Genomic DNA, 20,308 nt, shown 5'->3' on the forward strand with positions numbered 1-20,308 from the left:
CAACCAATTGTTTAGAGCAATTCATAAAATTGGTATTGTCCTAACATGAGGCCAGGCCAACCAGGGAGTTACATAAAAGCAGGGATCAAAATGTACCAATCCACTATGATTCTGGTTAATACCCAACGAGCCTTGGTTTTTGATAGCCCTTTCCATCATGTTTGTGGTCATTGTGTTAATTCTTCTCCTAAGGAGAAGGGAGTTCTTCACAAGTTCTCAACACCAAATAGTACTTGTATTAGACTCATATGAGAGCATCAGTGGGGTACTATCTCAGAGTAATGTATTGAAGAAACTCTTTTATGGACCATTGGCATGTTGCAGTGACATTGACTTCACCTCCTTTCAGGTCAACTTGTTCTTTCTTCTTAACATTGTACTGGTTCTTGTGACAAAGTTACGAGACACTCACCGTGCAGAGTCCAACATGTACATGAAAGCCGTAAGAGCTACGTTAATTCTGGTGCCACTGTTAGGTATCCAGTTTGTCATCTTTCCATGGAGACCAGAGAATCGACTGGCAGGCGAAATCTACGACTACATTATGCACATATTGATGCATTATCAGGTATTCTTCACATTTCAATTATTTATCAGTTACAATTTCTGATATTTGCAGTGACTGCTTTTCATCTATGAATTACATGTATGTCTCAGAGGTGTGAGTTGGGTGTTAAGCCACTCAGTAGTCAAGCCCGCTGCATATGTGCCAGCTGCTGGCTGTTTGAAACAGTGCCAACGGTTGCCATGGTAGCCCAGGGTCTAGTGAAGGCTTCCAGGACTGCCAAGTATTTAACCATATTAAACCCAGCGTATAGCAGGGTTTAATATGTGAACATTGTAAATATGATATGCTGCAATACTGAAGTATTGCAGTGTATTGTAGAAGTAATCAGACAAAAAAATGCAAATTTAAGTCAAATAACATTTTTAAAAATGTAAAAAAAATATTAAAAATTAAAAAAACCTTTCCTATTTTTCTCACGAAGCTAAACAATAAAAAAAAAACACAATTGGTATTGCAACAGCTGAAAAGTCTGAACTATCTAAATATCACATTATTTATTTCACGTGAAGAATACTGTAAAAAGATACATAATGTCAGAATTGCAGTCTTTTGATTAGTGTCATCTCCCAATAAAAATGGAATAAAAGTGAACAGAAAGCACATGTACCCAAAAATGGCAGGAAAAATTGAGCCCCCACACATATTTTCAATGGAAAAATAAAAAGTTATGGGGTTTAGAATATGATAACAAGAAGGGTTTTTAATTTTTTTAAAAGAGGTAAAACATAAAAAAATCTATGAACATAGTATCGTCATAATGGTACTGACCCACAGAATGAGGGCTTATTCAGACTACCGTATATCGGACGGGTTTTCATGCCATCTCTCTCTGCAGGGGGAGGAGGCTGGAAGAGTCGGGAGCAGTGCACTGAGCTCCCGCCCCCTCTCTGCCTCTTCTCCGCCCCCTCTCCGCCCCTCTGCACTATTTGCAATGAGAGGAGGTGGGCAGGGCTAAGTTTCTGGAAATAGCTCCACCCCCATCCCGCCTCCCCTCATTGCAAATAGTGCAGAGGGGCAGAAAGGGGATGGAGAGCAGGCGGAGAGGGGGCGGGAGCAGCCTCCTCCCCCTGCAGAGAGGGACGCCGTATATCGGCCGGCGTGAATACCCGGACGATATACAGTCGTCTGAATAAGCCCTAACATGAACACTGCAAAAGCAAAACCCCCTGAAAAATAATGCAAGTTAGTACTTTTACTTTCATTTCACCCAACTTAGAACATTTTAAAAAGTTTTCCAATATATTATATGGTGTATGAAAGAATTCCTTTTAAAAAAGCCAGTTTTGTCACCTATGTTGATGGAAAAGTTAAAAAAAAAATCTAGATCTTGAAAGGCAAGGATGAAAAATGGAAAACACGAAAAATGGTTGGTAGTTAAAGAGTTAAGCTATGTGTTATGCGCTCTATCTGATTCTCTAATTAATCCAATAGTAGGATATGAAATGGACCATTAGACTTCTGCCTGTTTGTTTTATGGTAGTAATGGATACTGTTTTCTTCTTTTCAAGGGATTACTTGTTGCCACCATCTTTTGTTTCTTTAATGGGGAGGTAAGTGTTCACTAACTTCATCTACAGCAGACTAGCTCATTCGGAGATTATAGGTGTTGTATTTACAGTGTATCTGCCATTGAATCTATTCTCTTTGTGATCATTTAAAGTCGATATCTACCTTTAAATCCAAAATTCTGCGCTGATTCCTTTCCTAATATAGTTGTATAGCAGTCAGAGCTTATTCTTCTGATACAAAGCTCCACATCCCCTGCATGGAAATGGTCACTTGGTCAACCCTGTATGAGTCAGAATATTTGTATATTGCAAGGACTGTCATTCACCTGAATGGCCGCCATACAAAGCTGGGACTACACCGCGATATGTGTCACATAAACAAAATAAATAAATCCTTCTATTTGTATAGCGCCAACTTATTCCACAGCGTTTTCAGGTAATTTATTACCCACCACCAGGCTTGGTACTCATTTTACCGACCTCGGAAGGATGAAAGGTTGAGTCAATCTTGAGCCGGCTACCTGAACCATTCTGGGATTGAACTTGCAAACTTCAGGTCATGAGCATAAGCTTTAGACTGCATTTCTGCTGCCTTAGCACTCTGCACCACATGTCATGCAACTGAAAAATGCACTCGACTTGTGTGTGACTTGCTATCGCATGACTGTTTCAGAGCTGCAATTTGACTGTTAAAAAAAAAAATAGCAACATTTCAAGACAGTGATGTAATCACAGATCCTACACCAGCACAGGCTGACAAAGAAGGTATGTAGTTCAGCTGTGTGCGTCACACAGGGATGTGTGTGTCTGACGCACATGTCATGTAGCAGAGCTGTGTCTGTGACGCACGTCATGTAGCAGAGCTGAGTCTGTGACACGCATGTTATGCAGCAAAGCGGTGTCTGTGCTGCACATGCAATGTAGCACAGCTGTTTCTGTGCCGCGCATGTCATACAGCAGAGCTGTTTCTGTGAGGTGCATGGCATGTAGCACAGCTGTGTTTCTGTCACATGCCCATGTACCAGAGCTGTTTGTGTGTGATGTGCATGTAGCACAGCTGTGTGGCGCATTGTGCCACCAGAAACACTGGTACTATAATTTCCTGATAATTATTAGTGTGTTACATATTGATCTGATTGGTCAGCACTGCTCATGTGGGCAGTAGTGGTTATTCAAAGTAGGTGTGTAATGTCTTTGACTATCTGACACACTGGACATTATGCATCATTAGTCTGAGAAGCGGTTCGGCCATCCTTGGTTGACCAGACCGAAAGGTCAATTTAACCTAGTTGGTTTCCTTGACATTCACAGTTTCTCCAAAATTCACTAATTTAAAAACTTTTTGCACATAATACTGAAATGGAAAAGTAATGGTTAAAAAAAGTCATGTAGTGAAATGATGAGATCTTGTTGCGCAATATTGTTATGTTGTGACAACCGCTACGGTAAGGATCTAATTATATTTTGATGGGTGTAAATTAGTGTGATTAAACCAAACTACTAACAACCACTTGTCAGTGAGTATACATGTGAGTGCTTCTCATGCTCTGCCTCTGGTGATGTCATCACTCCACCCCCCCTAGTGACATCATCGAAGGTCCTACAACATATATAAAACACAGAGCCTGACCAATAGAAGAACAACAAAGTTAGGGCTTTTGAAAAGGGCAGGATAAAAATAACAAAATGAGAATAAAACTAAGCTGTTATTATCTCAGAAACAACCCAGCAGTCCTGACAGAAGACACCGACCTACCACCACCACAGAGATCTGCTTGACTGAAGGACCTGCAGTGACATCACTGCTGTGGGAGGAGCCATAAGAATGGTGAACGTGCTGCCATATTGATAATACTCTATGGGGGTGAACAATCACACGAATAAATTATTCATCGACTATTACAGTCTGATTTGGCCTGTGCCGATCTCGTTAATAGGTGCTTTGCTGGAGCAAATTGTTCCATATAAAAGGACCTTCACTACCCTGCCTTAGAAACTGTCCTAAGGCCGCCGGCATACGACCTGGTCAGGATTCCGCATGCGGGAGCCTGTAGCGAATCCAGCTCTGGCCACAGTGGCTCACCATTGGTTATGCGCAGGCTTTTTTTTTTTTATCCTTTTTTTACCCGCACCATCGCTAGGTAATAATTCGGATACCCACGACCTATCTGTAATATTGATTGCGGGTCGGACAGCTTCCGTTGACTACATTGGAAGCCATCCGTGTAGCATCTGCACTAAAATAGAACATGCTGCGATTTTATTTCCACGTGTGAGCGGACATGCTAATGTTCTATTCTTTCAATGGATGCAGAATACAGCGGATCGTCCGTGCGGGGGACGATCGCGGATTTTGCAATTCAAATCTGGTTGTGTGAGAGTGATCTAACTCACTCAACCTTTAACCCCTTAAGGACACGGCCTATTTTAGCGTTGAGGACCAAGCGATTTTTGGTATTTTTCCATCTCCATTTTTCAAAAGCCATAACTTTTTTATTTTTCCGTCAACATGGCCGTATGAGGGCTTGTTTTTTGCGTGGCGAACTGTAGTTTTTATTGGTGGCACTTTTGGGTACATAGACAATATCGTAAAACTTTTATTATTTTTTTTATGATAACAGGGAAAGAAAACACATCAATTCTGACATAGATTTTTTTTTTTTTTTTTTACAGCGTTAATCATGCAGCATAAGTGAAACACTAAATTTTTTCTACGGGTCGGTACGGTTACAACGATACCAAAATTCTTATATTTTTTTAGGTTTTTACACTTTTTTGCAATAAAAACCCTTTTTTTTGGAAATCTTTTTTTTCTCTCTATAGCTGCATTCAAAGTCCTGTAACTTTTTTATTTTTCTATGTACGGAGCTTTATGGGGGCTTATTTTTTGCGAGACAAGCTGTAGTTTTTATTAGTACTATTTTGGGGAATGTACGGCTTTTTTGATCAGTTTTATTGCATTTTTTGTGAGGCAAAATGCTAAAATATAGCATTTTGCCTCTGTTTTTAGCGGGGTTTTTTTACGCTTTTTGTTGTACAAAATAAAAAGCATGTTCAACCTTTTCTACACGTCGTTACGGACGCGTCAATACCCAATATGTGGGGTTTTAATTTTTTTTTACCTTTTTTATGCTAATATTAGAAAAAGCATAAAAAAGGGGGTTTTTTTACATTTCTTTTTTCATTTTTCTTTTTTTTACATTTTTATTTTCTTTTACACAATTTGAGTCCCTCTGAGGGACTTGCAGCACTGTGCCTATGATCGCTGTCATAAGGCATGGCAGAGCTACTGCTCTGCCATGCCTTATCGCTTATACAGCGATCATAGGCATAGGCAATACAGGACGCCAGTGTCTGGCGTCCTATTGCCATGGTGACAGGCCAGGCTCTCGCGATATCGCGAGAGCCGGCCGGAGACAGAGGGAGCGCGGTCCCTCTGTGAGCTCTTTCCCTGCCGCGATCTACTTAGATCGCGGCAGGGAAGGGGTTAACAGCGGGGGGCGCATCTCCTGACATCCGGCTCCCGCTGCGGCATAGCGCGAGGTCAGTCATGATCTCACGCTATCCTGATGACGTACCGGTACGTCATTTTGCGCTAAGTACCAGGCTCCCATGACGCACCGGTACGTCACGGAGCTGGAAGGGGTTAATGAGATGATTCCACTGAATTTGTCCTAATCTATACAGCACAGGTAACAAGTAACATCGGCAGAGGTAGTACATGTCACCATTACACTCTAAATGGGAAACCACTTGGAAACACTGACATGGAGAAGGAGCTGGCGATTTTAGTTACCTGTAAGCTTAATTGGTGCAACCAGTGTCAGGCAGCTGCTGACAAGGGAAATAGGATCATGAGGTTCATCCGAAGAGGTCTAGGGGCACATAAGGAGAACATTGTTCTTCCTCTTTACAAGTGACTGGTCAGACCACACCTGGAATATTGTGGACAGTTTGGGGCCCCAGTACTCAAGAAGGACATATCAGAGCTTAAGCTGGTACAAAGGTAGGCAACTACAGTAATAAATGGAATGGGCGGACTACAATACCCAGAGAGGTTATCAAAATTGAGATTATTTAGTTTAGAAAAAAGACCGCTTAGGGGCGACCTAATAACTATGTATAAATATATCAGGGGACAATACAGAGATCTCTCCCATCATCTATTTACACCCAGGTTTACACAAGGTTTCCACACCAGCATACAAGGGGGTTCTTTACTGTAAGAGCAGTGAGACTCTGGAACTCTGCCTGGGGCTTCTTTCACATGAGCGCATATCAGCCGTCCGTTTTCACGGCCGGCCAATATGCGCTTTGATCTGATGCATTGGATTCCAATGCATCAGATCATATGGGCGTATTTGTGAGACGTAAAATCGCCTGGCCAAGCCAATATAGCGCCGAGCGTTTTTACGTTGTACCCAAAACATAGTCCTGGAACTATGTTTTGGACGGGAATATGTCCAGCCGCTGCACGGGCTCCTATGGGAGCCCATGGCAGCGGCCATAGGTGGGAGGGAGTTTAGCAGCGTGGCTGCTAAACTCCCTCCTTCTGTTCTCCCCCCCCCCCCCCCCTTACTGTGCAGGCTCACCCCTCTTCTTCCCTGCCCGCTCTGTGCAATGGGAGGGGGTGGAACGGGGGCGGAGCTACCGGTAAGCGCAAATTCGCCCGCCTCCTCCCATTAATGGCTATGGGCAAGGGGTGGGACATGGGTGGAGCTAAGCACCAACCCTCTCCCCTCCTCTTGTCCATAGCCATCAATGGGAGGAGGCAGGATGGATCAGCGTTTAGTTGCGCCCCCATCCCGCCCCTCCCATTGCACAGAACGAGCGGGGAGGAAGAGAGGTAAGCCTGGAGAAGAAATGGGAGATGGCCTGGTGAGGTCGGCGCGTTTGTGCGCCCGTTCACCAGTTTTTTCGCCCCCAATGTAGTGTATATCGGCCGGCCATGAAAACGGACAGCGGATATCCGCTCATGGGAAAGAAGCCTAAGGATGTGGTGATGGCAAATTCGATAAAAGAGTTTAAGAAGAGCTTTTTGAATATTACAGTATTACATGTTATAGTCACTAATTACTACAGAAGAGTCAGTGATCCAAGGATTATTCCAATTGCAAAATTTGGAGTCCTCTTATATGAGGAAAATTGACTTTGTCTTTCTCTGGATCAACATTGGGGGGTAATAGGCTGAACTAGATTGACATACATCTTTTTTCAGCCTAAGGCTTTGTTCCCCTGAGCGTATATCGGCCACCGTTTTCACGGCTGGCCCATATATGCTATGATCTGAGCAGTTAAAACTCATGAACGGGTGCACAAATCTAACATGTGTGCCCCCGTTCAGATGGCATGGGCCCCGGCGCATATATACGCTGAGGCCGCCATGTCGTTGCTCCTTCCCCTTCCCTCCCCCTCGACAGCTCACCTCCTTTCTGCTCCCCTGATTGCAATGAGAGTGGGCGGAACAGGGGCAGAGCTAAGCTAGGACTGAATTCAAATGCCTATTATGCTACATAGCCTCAGAAAGAGGGGAATGAGAGCTGAGCTCCTGTGCATTCATAGGAGAGACCAGCTGATCAGTGCTGGTAATGCCCCCAGCCCGAAACATAAATGTAGGAGAGCATGTACACCAAGTATGAGGCTTTCTAAATGCATGAGAAGGAAAACTCAATGCAAAAAACACACATTAGTACATTATTTTTTCTGCAGGAGCTTCGAAAGATATGTGTCTTGATTTTTCATGCACAGAGGTTTCATCAGCCTTTAAGGTATCTTTACACTGAGCAACTATCAATCAGATAGTCGCTCAGAAAAGTCTCATCTTAAGGTACCTTTAGACCGCAGTGTTTATTTACAGTGATATGTAGAAGCTGCAGAAGACGAATTGTACAACATTTTTAATGAGGTACTATTGCAGAATACATTATCAGCCCAAAATATATCCATTTACGTGAAAAAAAAATTCACACCCCAAAAGTGTCCATAGCCTTTAACATGTAACGAGAAGACAGCTGGCCTGTGAATTCACTTTGATCGCCCCATCACATTTGATAAAAGAAGAGCCATGCTGAGGCCAGTGAAGCACACAGATTATGATTCTAGTTAACGGAAAAAAACTGACAAATGATGGGATCATTATCTAACACCGTCCTGGCTGACATTCACATTAGTCATTCTAGATCAGTGGCCGGAGATTCCAAGACTGCACAAAGGAGCGTGTACTATAATATACCTAAAATGATTTGCATCATCTTCCAATGCATTGTGCCAAGTGGAACAAAGTATGGGTGAAATCATTATACAAATAAGTACAATTATGGGGCAAAATATGAAACGTAACATTAGGGGTGTATTCACATGTTGCAATCATATCATATGATTTACTCAAAACTGCAATGAAATTACACTCCTGCCATGTTTCACTATACAAACCCATAATAGGACTGCAATGTGGGAGTACACCCTAGCAAGAGTCTTAATGACAGTCCTGCCAATATCAGCTTACATTGTAACATGGTAAGACCCAAGCTGCAACTTTCCAGCTGGTACAAAACGACATATAGTTGTCAGGGTATGCTGATAGTTGTACTTTTGCTTGGAGTCTTTAAGGGATTGTGCCACGACGATCATAACCCCTGTTCATATGCCCTACTAGGGTATATGAATGTCACAGAGTGGGGTCCCTGCTCAAGACTTCCTTCTGTCACCCAAAACAGAAAACCGCTTAGTAAAAGTAGCTCCTGTCCTCTTGGACCCCCTTCTATGACCCAGAACAGAGAACTGCTAAGTAAAAGTGGCTCCTGTCCTCTTGGACCCTTCTTCGTAGGTCTGGACTAGAAACAGGGCCACACAAAAATGCAACCACCTTCCTATTGAAATATATGGAAAATGTAGCAGCAAGGAATTTGTGAACAGGGATCAGGTTATATTTGCATTTGCTGTACAACGGGCCCCAGAATGAATTTTACTGGTGGGCTCTTGGCACCCAAGTCCAACTCTGCTTCTTTAGTCCCGATCTATACAGTAGGTCTAATCGTAGGGTGTGTCAAGTGCCTAACTCTTAAAAAAGAGCCTCAGTGCAGTTTGGACCTCTGGACCTTTCCTCTAGTGGTTCAACCCAGTTACCTGGCTAATAGGCTGACACCACACCCATCTTGTTGCCCACCATATGGGGTGTCATCAAGTTTGAACCCCATAAACTGCATTATGGGACTCAAACACAACATGACTCTCCTCAGCTCTATGAATATGCTCTCCCATAGAGAAAAATGTGATTGTTCTCAGCAAGAGGAACCAAGTAATCTTGTAGATACTAGTGATGAGCGAGCATACTCGCTAAGGGCAATTGCTCAAGCGAGCATTGCCCTTAGCGAGTACCTGCCCGCTCGAGACAAAAGGTTCGGGTGCCGGCAGTGGGCAGGGAGCTGCGGGGGGAGAGCGGGGAGGAACGGAGGGGAGATCTCTCTCTCCCCCTCTCCCCCCCCCCCCCCCCCCGCTCCCCCCTGCTGACTGCCACTACTCACTGCTCCCCCGCACGGCACCCAGACCTTTTGTCTCGAGCGAGCAGGTACTCGCTAAGGGCAATGCTCGCTCGAGCAATTGCCCTTAGCGAGTATACTCGCTCATCTCTAGTAGATACCTTATTATGGCTAACAAAAATACATCATATTATAGCCAGCTATCGGACTTCTCATGGTCCTTCCTCAGGCATAATGTGAAATGAATAGGAGAGCATGTGCGCACAGCGGGCTGAAAAAAGTCAGACACATTATGTGTGCGAGGGGATGCCACACAGGAACGTAGCGCCCGGTGAATATGAAATATCGCTCTATGGGGCCTCAAACATGAAGACAGGCTCCCTTTAAGTGCTAAAGAGTAGCACTTACCAAAGAGTACATGGTGGTCCAGTGTCCTTATTGTGGATATGCTATGGTGGGCAAGGGCTGGGGCTGCAGTCCTTTTAAAGTGCTACTAGCCTGCGGGCAGTCTTAACCCTTTCCAATCCACTGTCTGACGTCTAAAGACATTCTGATTGAAGGCTGTATAGCTCCGATGTCGGAATACGTCCGGCGGGGTATTCTTACTGTATATTTTTGGCCGCTCTGTTGTCGGGGGGGCCTCTCCAGCATGCCCCATACTGCAGTACTGGCTCTAGCCAGCAGATGGTGCTGTTGTACAATGGCAGAAAGAGAAAACTTCTTTGGAAACCCTGAATCCAAAATTGGATTGCAAAGTGTTAATGCACAGCACAATATGGGTCTTACTATTACTTTACTATTATACCTTCCTTAAATAAATTCAAAGGCAGCAAAAAAAGTAGCATGGTTAGAGCTTCTCTGCAGTATTATGGCATTTTAGCACAGCATTAGTCATTTTCTGCGTTTCTTCCAGGATCAGACTGACTTCAATTACCATAGAAAAAAAGACAGCATCAGCCCTGTTTTTCGGTATTTCCATGCAAAATTATAGACTGGGTGTCACGATCTTTTCTTCACCTTTGGTTGCGTATTAATAACTTGCGGCCTTTTACTAAGAATGTAATATTTAAAGAAACAAAATTCCATCACCAACTGCTGTCTGTGGCGGAAAACGAATGAATAATGGAACGAAAGTGCGTTAATATTGTTACATTGTGAATTCACTTCAGTCAGTCATATTATCTACAGCAAAGATCTAGCTGGTAACATTGAGGATATAGGGATTTTAAGCAACGTTGTATTGAGATCAGTAAATGCTAATCATTAAAGGGATTGTGCCAAGATGTACAATGACTTTGAGAAGGAGGGGCTCATGCCAATGAGATCTCAAAACCCCTGACAAAAAAGTTTATTTTGGGGGGGCTCAGCCATGGCCAGCCTGGCATTTCCCATGTAGAGACCACTGCAGGGAAAATGTAGTATTATAGGATGGCCATTCATATGGTTTGCTGTCCCGTAATAACAGGACTGCAGAAGGTCTGTCAGGACGGAAGTCTCTCTTACTGAGCGGCTCTCTTTTCTGGGATATAGAGGGGGTCCTGGACAGGACACCCTGCTATATGACATTCTTATGCTCCAATAGGGCTTATAAACAGGGGATGCCATTTGCGATGCCATCTTGGCTCAACCCCTTCAAAAGGGTTGACCCAACACAATACTATGTGGCATAGAGTACCACAGCCCCGCTGCTCTGATCTTAAAGAACTCTCTCCTATATTGGATGTAGAAACTCTCCTATGAACATAGTGGCTACTACCTTATATTGATATTAGATATATTTATATACACTGACGTGCCAAATATCATGGAACAAGAACTAATATCATGTAGGACCCCCTATAGCCAGCAATTCAACGTGGTATCAGTTCTACAAGTGGACAGAAGGTGACTGGAGGAATGTTGACCATGCCATCTGGATAGCAACCCACAACTTAGTGGTATTTGTAGATGCAGGATCTCACGTATGAATGGACCTCTCCGCCACATCCCATAAATGTCTGAGTGGGCTCATGTCTGGTGAATGTGCAGCCACATAATTCATAGGAACTCTCCAGAATGCTCGTCAAACCAATTCTGGACAACTTGGGCTTGATAGTATGCTGCACTATTCTGCTGGAATATCCCATCATTGTGAGTGCATATGAAGTTCATGAAGGACTGCAAATGGTCACCAAGCAGTGTAATGCAGCAGGCACTGGTCAATGACGTGTTTAGGTGGACCCAACCCATGCCATGTGAACACACCCCGCAAAAGTATGGAAGCACCAGTAGCCTACACAGTGCCTTATTGACAACTGGGGTTAATGGCTTCATGAGGTCTTCACCACACAATGGACCACGACACGTTGCCAGTCCTCTATGGTCCAGTTAGCAACCTTACGAGCCGAGGTGATGCACTGTATTCAGTGCCGTGGTGGCATTGTAGATGTTCTTCTGCTCCCATATTTCATGGAAGCTAAAGAATACTGCACTGACCTGCTGGATGTGCATGTGGGACCTCATGCATTGGATGTAGATATGATTTCTGCAGGAGTTGCTTGTCTGTTCACATGGATAATTCTAGCCAGGCTACCTTGGTTGCGAACATTCAGCACCCGTGGATGGCCACTGCACTGTCTACTGGGTTTTTATGCCTCTTATGACGTAATACACTGGGGCACAAATAATACTGTAGATCGAGGAATGTTAAATGTCCGCAAAACTTCGGAAATGGAATGTCCCATCCGTTTGACACCCACTACCATACTTCATTCAAACTACGATAATTCACATCACCCTGCCATCATCCTAGTGTGCAATCTCATTCACAAAGTAAGACCTCACAACTTATATAGGTGTAGACGCTTCCAAGCCGTCACCTGAGGTAACTCCACTTCATAATCAATTCCCATACTGCTATCCCATCACTTTTGGCATGTGAGTGTATAATCATTAAATTCTCCTCAGCAGTCTCATATTTACAAATGAATGAGCCCCGGTCTTGGGTAGTGCAGCATGCCTTTTTTATTTATTACTTTGGCTGCTCGCACTGAACTTGCTCCAACTCTGTCTTTGTTGTACACTGGTGCCCAAATCTGTATACCATATTCCATGAGAGGTCTGACTAGTGACCTATAAACTAGTAGAACTGCTTAACTGTGATTGAAATATTGTCATCTTTTGCATCTATGCCCACTTTGATGCATGCCACAATCTTATTTGCTTTGACAGAAGCTGCTTGACACTGATTGCTGCAGTTCAGTTGACTAGACTCTAATATCCTTGAATCTTTTTCCGTGTCAGTTTTGCCCAGTGTTTTCCTATTTTGTATGCAATGCTGGCATTTATTTCCTCTTTCCAAGCGAATAGTCTTACATTTATATTCACTCTTCAACTTATCCTGATCTGTTGCATAACACGGTCCTCGCTGTGTTAAACCTTCCAACTTCTCACTGTACATTTATAGAGGTGGTAGACTGTAATTCCCACGCAGCACCATAAGGGTGTATTTACACGGGCATGATCGGCCCGAGAACCTTGGACACAGGGGCGTAACTATAGAGGATACAGGGGATGCGGTTGCACCCGGGCCCAGGAGCCTTAGGGGGCCCGTAAGGCCTCTCTCCTCCATATAGGGAGCCCAGTACTATGAGTTAAGCATTATAATTGGGGGCTCTGTTACAAGCTTTGCATGGGGGCCCGGGAGCTTCAAGTTACGCCTCTGCTTGGACATATATTACACTTGCAAACCCGCGATTTTTCTGAGCGTGTGATGTGTTTTGTGAGAAAATCGCATTGCACTCGTGTCAAAAACGTTATTCTATATGGGAGCAAAAACGCATCAAACTTGCATGTGATATGATTTTTTTTTATTTTGTGCTTCCAAAATAAAGAATGGGCAATTCTGCCACAGAATCACCCAAAAATAAGACATGCTGCAATTTTTCTCTTGCAACGCACCAAGACAGAAATCGCACCTGTAAATGCACCCATTAGAAACAAATAAGATACTTAATTGGTAGAACCCCCAACTGCAGCGACTTACACTATAAAATGCACGTGTAGCTTATCCCACACAGTAAGCTGCACAAAAAAGTTGAATAAGCAAGACGAGCATAGTTGTTTTTTGTTCCCCTCACCCCCTCCAAAAATGAAACATTTTTATAGTACAAAAGTAGAAAAATATAAACTATTTACATTTTGCATGGATGTAATTTGTACCACATTGTGAACACCATAAAAGTAAATTGCAAAAAAATCAATAGTGGAACTGCAGCTTCTGTGCTCTATAGGCCATATGCAGAGAAATACAAAGATTCTGGGCTCTAAGTGTCTGTTAGGCTGCTTGCACATGGACTATAAAAAAGTAGTGCACAAGACTCTCGGGTACAACTTGGATTGGGCAGCACACGGGCATTCCATCTACGTGCTGTCCAATGTATGGGACCCCACGCATGTACAGACAGCGCAGAACAGCAAGCTATACTGGGATCTGGTGAGACAGTGTACAGTACTTCACTGAGCTACGCTGTTTGTATAACTCGCATAAATTTCTATGGGAGTAGCTTAAACCACGTAGGGCAGCCGAGTTTGGCTGTATCCATACTCACAGCCACCTCGTAATTAGCTGTATTCCATATTTGGCTTACATAGCAATAAGAGTTGAGCGAGCACACTCGGATAAAGCAGCCTGCTCAGGAAGGGGGCGGGGTGAGCAGGGCGTAGCAGGGGAGAGAGTGAGAGAGATCTCTCTCTTCACCCACCCCCCCGGCTACCCCCTGCCCCCCCCCCCCCACGAGCCTGCTCGGACCAGTAAGCAGTTACTCAAGAAGAGCAATGCTCACTCGAGTAACTGCTTTATCCGAGTGTGCTCGCTCATCTCTACTAGCAATACCCCTTTAAGGTAATAAGATCCTCCAGTGGTGGCTGAGACTGTTGTCATGTAACTCTATGGGATCTGGAGCTTTGCAAAAGAAAAATAACACTTTGGCAGCTTTTAATTGGGTTGTCCCACTTCTAGTTGTTTTGCTGCAGGAAGCAGACGGCTCCATACGTTATGCAGTGGCATGGGTTGGTACTGCAGGCTGAATCTTACTGAAATGAATGGGACTCAGTCTGCAATATCAACCTGTGCAATATACGGATCCGTCTTCTTCCTGCAGCATAACAGCTGGAAGTAGGAGAACTTCTTTAAGATATATTATGGAATGAATCGGGATAGAAATTTCAAGCTAAATAACTATGTCTACATCTTTTTATTTTCTCCTAGGTGCAAGGTGCACTGAAAAGACAATGGATGCAATATAAAACTCAGTGGGGGCAGAGAAGACGAGAACATTGTTCTATGCGTTCTACTTCCTACACAGCAACATCCATAACAGAGGTCCCTATATATTTGTACCCTCATGAGTCCAACAGTGAACATTTAAATGGAAAGTATGGAGATGACTCTGAGATTACAGCACTCAACTCCGGGGATACATACGCCTGATTCTCCACCAGACTAAGGAAGTTTTAAAACCATGAGCTCAAGTTCTCAATGGAAATTAAGCCTTCGACAGAAGTGTTGACAAGAAGACTAAGTGACCTCTGAGGCTCACCCAGTCCACTTACTTAGGTCCTGCCTTGCAGGACTGAAGGAGATGACTAGTTTTTGTCTAATGTGCTTCTGCTAATTCAGGGAATGTGGAACTTCTATCATGTGATCATGGACAGAATCACGTTGACTGAGATATTTCCACAATGCATCATGAAGGGCAAGGTCTTCTGAAGCCAAATGATAAAACCGTGTATATTTGTGGCCCTCCTAATAGGATATCCTTTCATCATTGTATAAAACGGACTTTTGGCTGCAGATTTCTGTGTTTATCTATGAAACACATCTCATTAGTCTTAGGATATTAGTAGACACAAAACTTAGATCTGCTCATTTGTTTCTTTCACAAGAGCACAATTTTGATGAACTTGACGTTGGTATTACAGTAGGTGGCACCATGCTTGCCATTAAGCTTTATAATCTGGAAATGGTGGTCGTGGTTGGATATGACCTCCTGGGGTAAACTAAATGTGGTACGTTCCCATAAGCTTCTTTAAGTAATGTCTATGAGATCAACTATAGAAATGACATCTGCCAATGGGCCCCCCATGCATTGAAATAAGAAATCAGCAATTACTCCCTGTTCCCTTTCCCACCTTGACCCTCTGCCACTGGCTCCAGTCTCCCTGTGATGTCACTTAGCAGGCTGATCCGGTATCCAATAAGTGGCATCAGCCAATGACAGCGCTCAGCGATCATGGCTGATAGCGGTCATTGACTGCTGCAGCAGGTTTACAATCACAACTGCCTGTATATAGACCGGATGGACCAATAAGGGAGAGGTGCGTAACTGCTGTTATTTCAATGTATGGCGGACCAGTTGACAGGGGTTTCCCTTAACCCAGACAATCATTTTCATTAATATATTTTTCTAGGGTTCAGAGATCCATTTTTCAGATATTAATGATTTGGAGCTTTCTAGTAATCTGTATTTTATAAGCTCAATGTATGAGGGGTGTTCATTAAAGATTTCCCCTGACCCACTTCTATTTATCACAGGATGCTGATACCGCACATCTGTCATCATATAAGTCTCTATAGCTTATGTGCCCATTGAGCAGTAAGTGGTGAGGACAGGGCCTTGGAGTAGAAAAAGACACAATCTACTTCCTGAGAGGATCTTCTCAAATCCTCGTGTTATCCACATCAATGGAGAGCCGCATATAGGAAAGAAAATACACCCCCCATCACGATGGTGGGGGTAAAAACAGTTAAAAGACAGCCCAAATGCTCTCAGACCAGAATAAGTCCAGAGGATCAGAGGATACTCATGCAGGAGAGGGGAGAATACCCAGCCGGATACAAACTCCCCTCTAGAAATCCTGGATAGCCTTATACAAAAGGAAGCAGGCCTCAGGAAATGGTAATCTAATTTATTGGTGATGACAGAAAACACAGGCCTCAAGGATACAATGCGTTTGGGCTCAAAATAGAGCATTGAAAAAGGAGGTGAAGGGATAAAACATGTCCTGTCTGTTTGTAGGTGGCACCTATGTAGAGAAGGACTCATAATTGTGCCAAGTTTCGTTGCTGTCAGTCTACAGGAAGTGGGTCAGGGGAAATCTTTAATGAATGCCCCTCGTAGTTATATCATGTACCTTTATGACGGTGTGAAGTAATGGATGTAATTTAGAGCTCTGTGTCTAAAAAAATTGAGCTCTTAGAGATCATCCGAAATATCTGGGAAGACAGGTGAAGATATAGGCACATAGGGGCAGATCTACTATTGAAAATGCACCAGTTTTCTGGTTCAAATTGCACCAGAAAATTGTCTTACGCACTTCGCACCACATTTATCATTTGTTTTAGACACTTTTACACCCTTTTTTTCCCCATGTCCTAAAGAGGTGTGGTTTTGCAGAAAGGGGGCATGACTTCATTGCAAAGGGCCCGGTCTAAATGAAACATCATGCAACAAAATTTTGGCACAAAAGCTGGCAACAACTAAAACATCTAATAGGTGGTATAAAGTTAGACAAAAGAGTCTAAAAATATGCCAGATGTATTCACATGGGCAGGCGTAATATAAGTCGAGACACTCGGACCGATACCGTTGGGGTGTTGAGGTCAAGAGAAAGCCATTATACTAAGAACTAAGTCTTAGTTTAAGGCATGGGGGCAGAATTCTTTTAAATGGATTTATTTACATTAGCCACTTTTTCAGCGCTGCAAGGAAAATAAATCACAGCATGTTCCATTTTTGGGTGTTCCGTCGGAATGCTTTGCCTATTGTTTTTAATTGGACCTTAAAAGCCATTGCGTGGCACTCGCATGCCGTGCGAAGTGCATGCGAGTGCGATACGATGTTTTCCAATGGAGTCAATGGGAAACACTTGCGATCCTATCACGTGCGGGAAGATCTCAATTTCAGGGTCGGAACTGAGGTTTTTAGATACATTTATTACATGATTTTTTAAAAAGTTGCTAAATCTGTCGCACTCTCACTGCAGTAGCTGGGTGGTGTACGAAGTGACTCCACACCTCTAGACAGAGTTAAAGATGTGGAGTCACTTTGTATACAACATTGTGCAACATTTGAAAAACCTTTCGCATCTTTGAACTGGAAGAGGGAAGAACAGTAAACCAGAAAACTGGCATCAAAAATTCCCCCAATGATAAATACCTTCCTATTTCCAGATTATTGATCTTGTTGAAAGCAATGGACGCCACTGAATGTACTTTATTTTTACCTTTATACGATTTTTCTTTTATTTCTTACCTGTTGGTGGAGGTGTTTTTCCAAAGTTAGTTGAGATATAGTAAATATACTAAAAAAAAAAAATAGTACAGGGTGGACCACAGAAAGGTACCCCCCCCCCCCCCACCACACTCTTATGACTCATAAAATGGTAGAGTTAAAAGGGACCTCCAGGGTCATCGGGTCCAACCCCCTGCTCAGTGCAGGATTCACTAAATCATCCCAGACAGATATTTGTCCAGCCTCTGTTTGAACACTTCCATTGAAGGAGAACTCCCCACCTCCCGTGGTAACCTGTTCCACTCATTGATCACCCTCACTTTCAGTTTCATCCCATTGCTTCTAGTCTTTCCTTGCACAAATGAGAATAGGGCTGATCCCTCTGCAGTGTGACAGTCCCTCAGATATTTGTAGACAGCTGTTAAGTCTCCTCTTAGCCTTGTTTTTTGAAAAAGAAACATTCCCAGATCTTTTAACCGTTCCTCATAGGACCTGATTTGCAGACCGCTCACCATCTTGGTAACGCTTCTCTGAACTTGCTCCAGTTTGTCTGTGTATTTTTAAATTGGGGTGCCCAGAACTGGACACAGTATTCCAAATGAGGTCTAACTAAGGCCTCATGCGCACAGCCGGGTCACATTCGCCTGCGAAATATCGCAGCGGAATCAGACCCGGTTTTCTTTCCCTCAGAAACCCTATACTCACCTCTCGGGGTCCGTGCTCGAGTGTCTCGCATGCGCGCCGGAGTGCAGAGCATGACACGCCGGTGCTGGATGGTGATGCAGATTCTCGCAATACAATGGAAGCCGTCCACGCGATTTTCCGCACAGAATAGAACATGCAGCGATTCTCCCCCACGAGCCGAAAATCGCAGTTGATTTTCGCTCATGAGCATAGGAGAATAGTTTACCACAGCATGTCTATGTATGGAATTTGCAGCCTGTGTCTGACCGTGTCTAATGCCATTAGAGTGGGATAATTACCTCACGTGCTTCTCTTAATACATCCCAGAATTGTGTTGCCTTTTTTGCTGCTACATCACACTGTTGACTCATGTTCAGTCTATGATCTATCAGTATACCCAACTTTTTTTTACATGTGCTGCTTAGCCCAATTCTTCCCATTCTATATGTGCTTTTTTGAAAGCCATCTAAAAGAAAAACTGTCCTTGTTGCCCATAGCAACCAATCAGAGAAGCTTTCATTTTACCTCAGTAGTATAAGAAATTAAAGTTGCACTGTGATTGGTTATTATGGACAATAAAGACAGATTTTCTTTTGAACAGCTTTCATAGCAGGGTAGTGGTGGGATATTTTCAGTGGACCACCCTGTACATTTGCTGGATCTCTGACTGGGGAGTCGGGCCCTTCTTGAGTATTTCAAAGGGCCCCATTATTTTGGTGTACTCCTCTGTAGTTTAGCTTTACTCTTTAACGTCAGCTGTCAAACACTCATGGCTCCTGTCCTCAATATAAACCAAAATGAGGAGTTTGCAAACGGACATGAATTTCGGACGTTAATTATAGAAAAATCTGTGAATACAGAAACTGTCATTAAATAATCATGTAAATGAATGGGTGAGGATATGAAAGAGTCGAAGATATTTTCAAGATTGGTCTTTTGCTCTAAATCTATTTCTAGACATTTTCTATCAGTTGAAGGGATACGCAGCAGCTTTTTGAACAGATTTAGGTTATTTTGTAGCAAAAAGTAAAGAAAGAAAGGGTTAGTATTTTTATGAAGTCTATAAATGTTATAAAGAGGAAAGGAACATTCACAATGTGCTCTAAAGATAATATATAAAGATTATATTCAATATAATATACAAGCTATTTGTAGATTTGACTATATTACATCCGACATTTCATCTGCACCTATTTCTCTAACATACTGTAGTACGGTTTAATTTATATCATCAGCAAATATATTCCAGTATTCATACAGTACAAATTCATCATCTGTGTTCCTGCTAATTGTATACTGTTCAAGGGCTAAGATGTTATTAAACATTTATGAATTAGGATGCAATAGTAACATACAAGGGTCATCAGTTATCGCAATAGTACAAGTTATATAAAGTTGACTCACCGTGTACATACATTACATTACTTATCCTGTACTGATCCTGAGTTACATCCTGTATTATACTCCAGAGCTGCACTCACTATTCTGCTGGTGGAGTCACTGTGTACATACATTACATTACTTATCCTGTACTGATCCTGAGTTACATCCTGTATTATACTCCAGAGCTGCACTCACTATTCTACTGGTGGAGTCACTGTGTACATACATTACATTACTTATCTTGTACTGATCCTGAGTTACATCCTGTATTATACTCCAGAGCTGTACTCACTATTCTGCTGGAGGAGTCACTGTGTACACACATTACATTACTTATCCTGTACTGATCCTGAGTTACATCCTGTATTATACTCCAGAGTTGCACTTACTATTCTGCTGGTGGAGTCACTGTGT

At 43.0% G+C, this 20,308-nt stretch overlaps 1 protein-coding gene across 1 annotated transcript in view; it reads left to right on the plus strand.

Annotated features, from left to right (window-relative positions):
• Positions 1-19,810, plus strand: part of CALCR (calcitonin receptor) — a 301,302-nt gene extending 281,492 nt beyond the window's left edge. The window contains exons 12-14 of the mRNA XM_066584763.1: positions 350-568; positions 2,077-2,118; positions 14,803-19,810. Coding sequence (XP_066440860.1) covers positions 350-568; positions 2,077-2,118; positions 14,803-15,024 — 483 coding nt within the window. The 3' untranslated portion in view covers positions 15,025-19,810. The remainder of the gene's footprint in view (positions 1-349; positions 569-2,076; positions 2,119-14,802) is intronic.
• The last annotated feature ends 498 nt before the right edge of the window (positions 19,811-20,308 follow it).

This window comes from Eleutherodactylus coqui, chromosome 12 (assembly GCF_035609145.1).
Source record: "Eleutherodactylus coqui strain aEleCoq1 chromosome 12, aEleCoq1.hap1, whole genome shotgun sequence".
In the NCBI taxonomy this organism is placed as follows: Eukaryota; Metazoa; Chordata; class Amphibia; order Anura; family Eleutherodactylidae; genus Eleutherodactylus; species Eleutherodactylus coqui.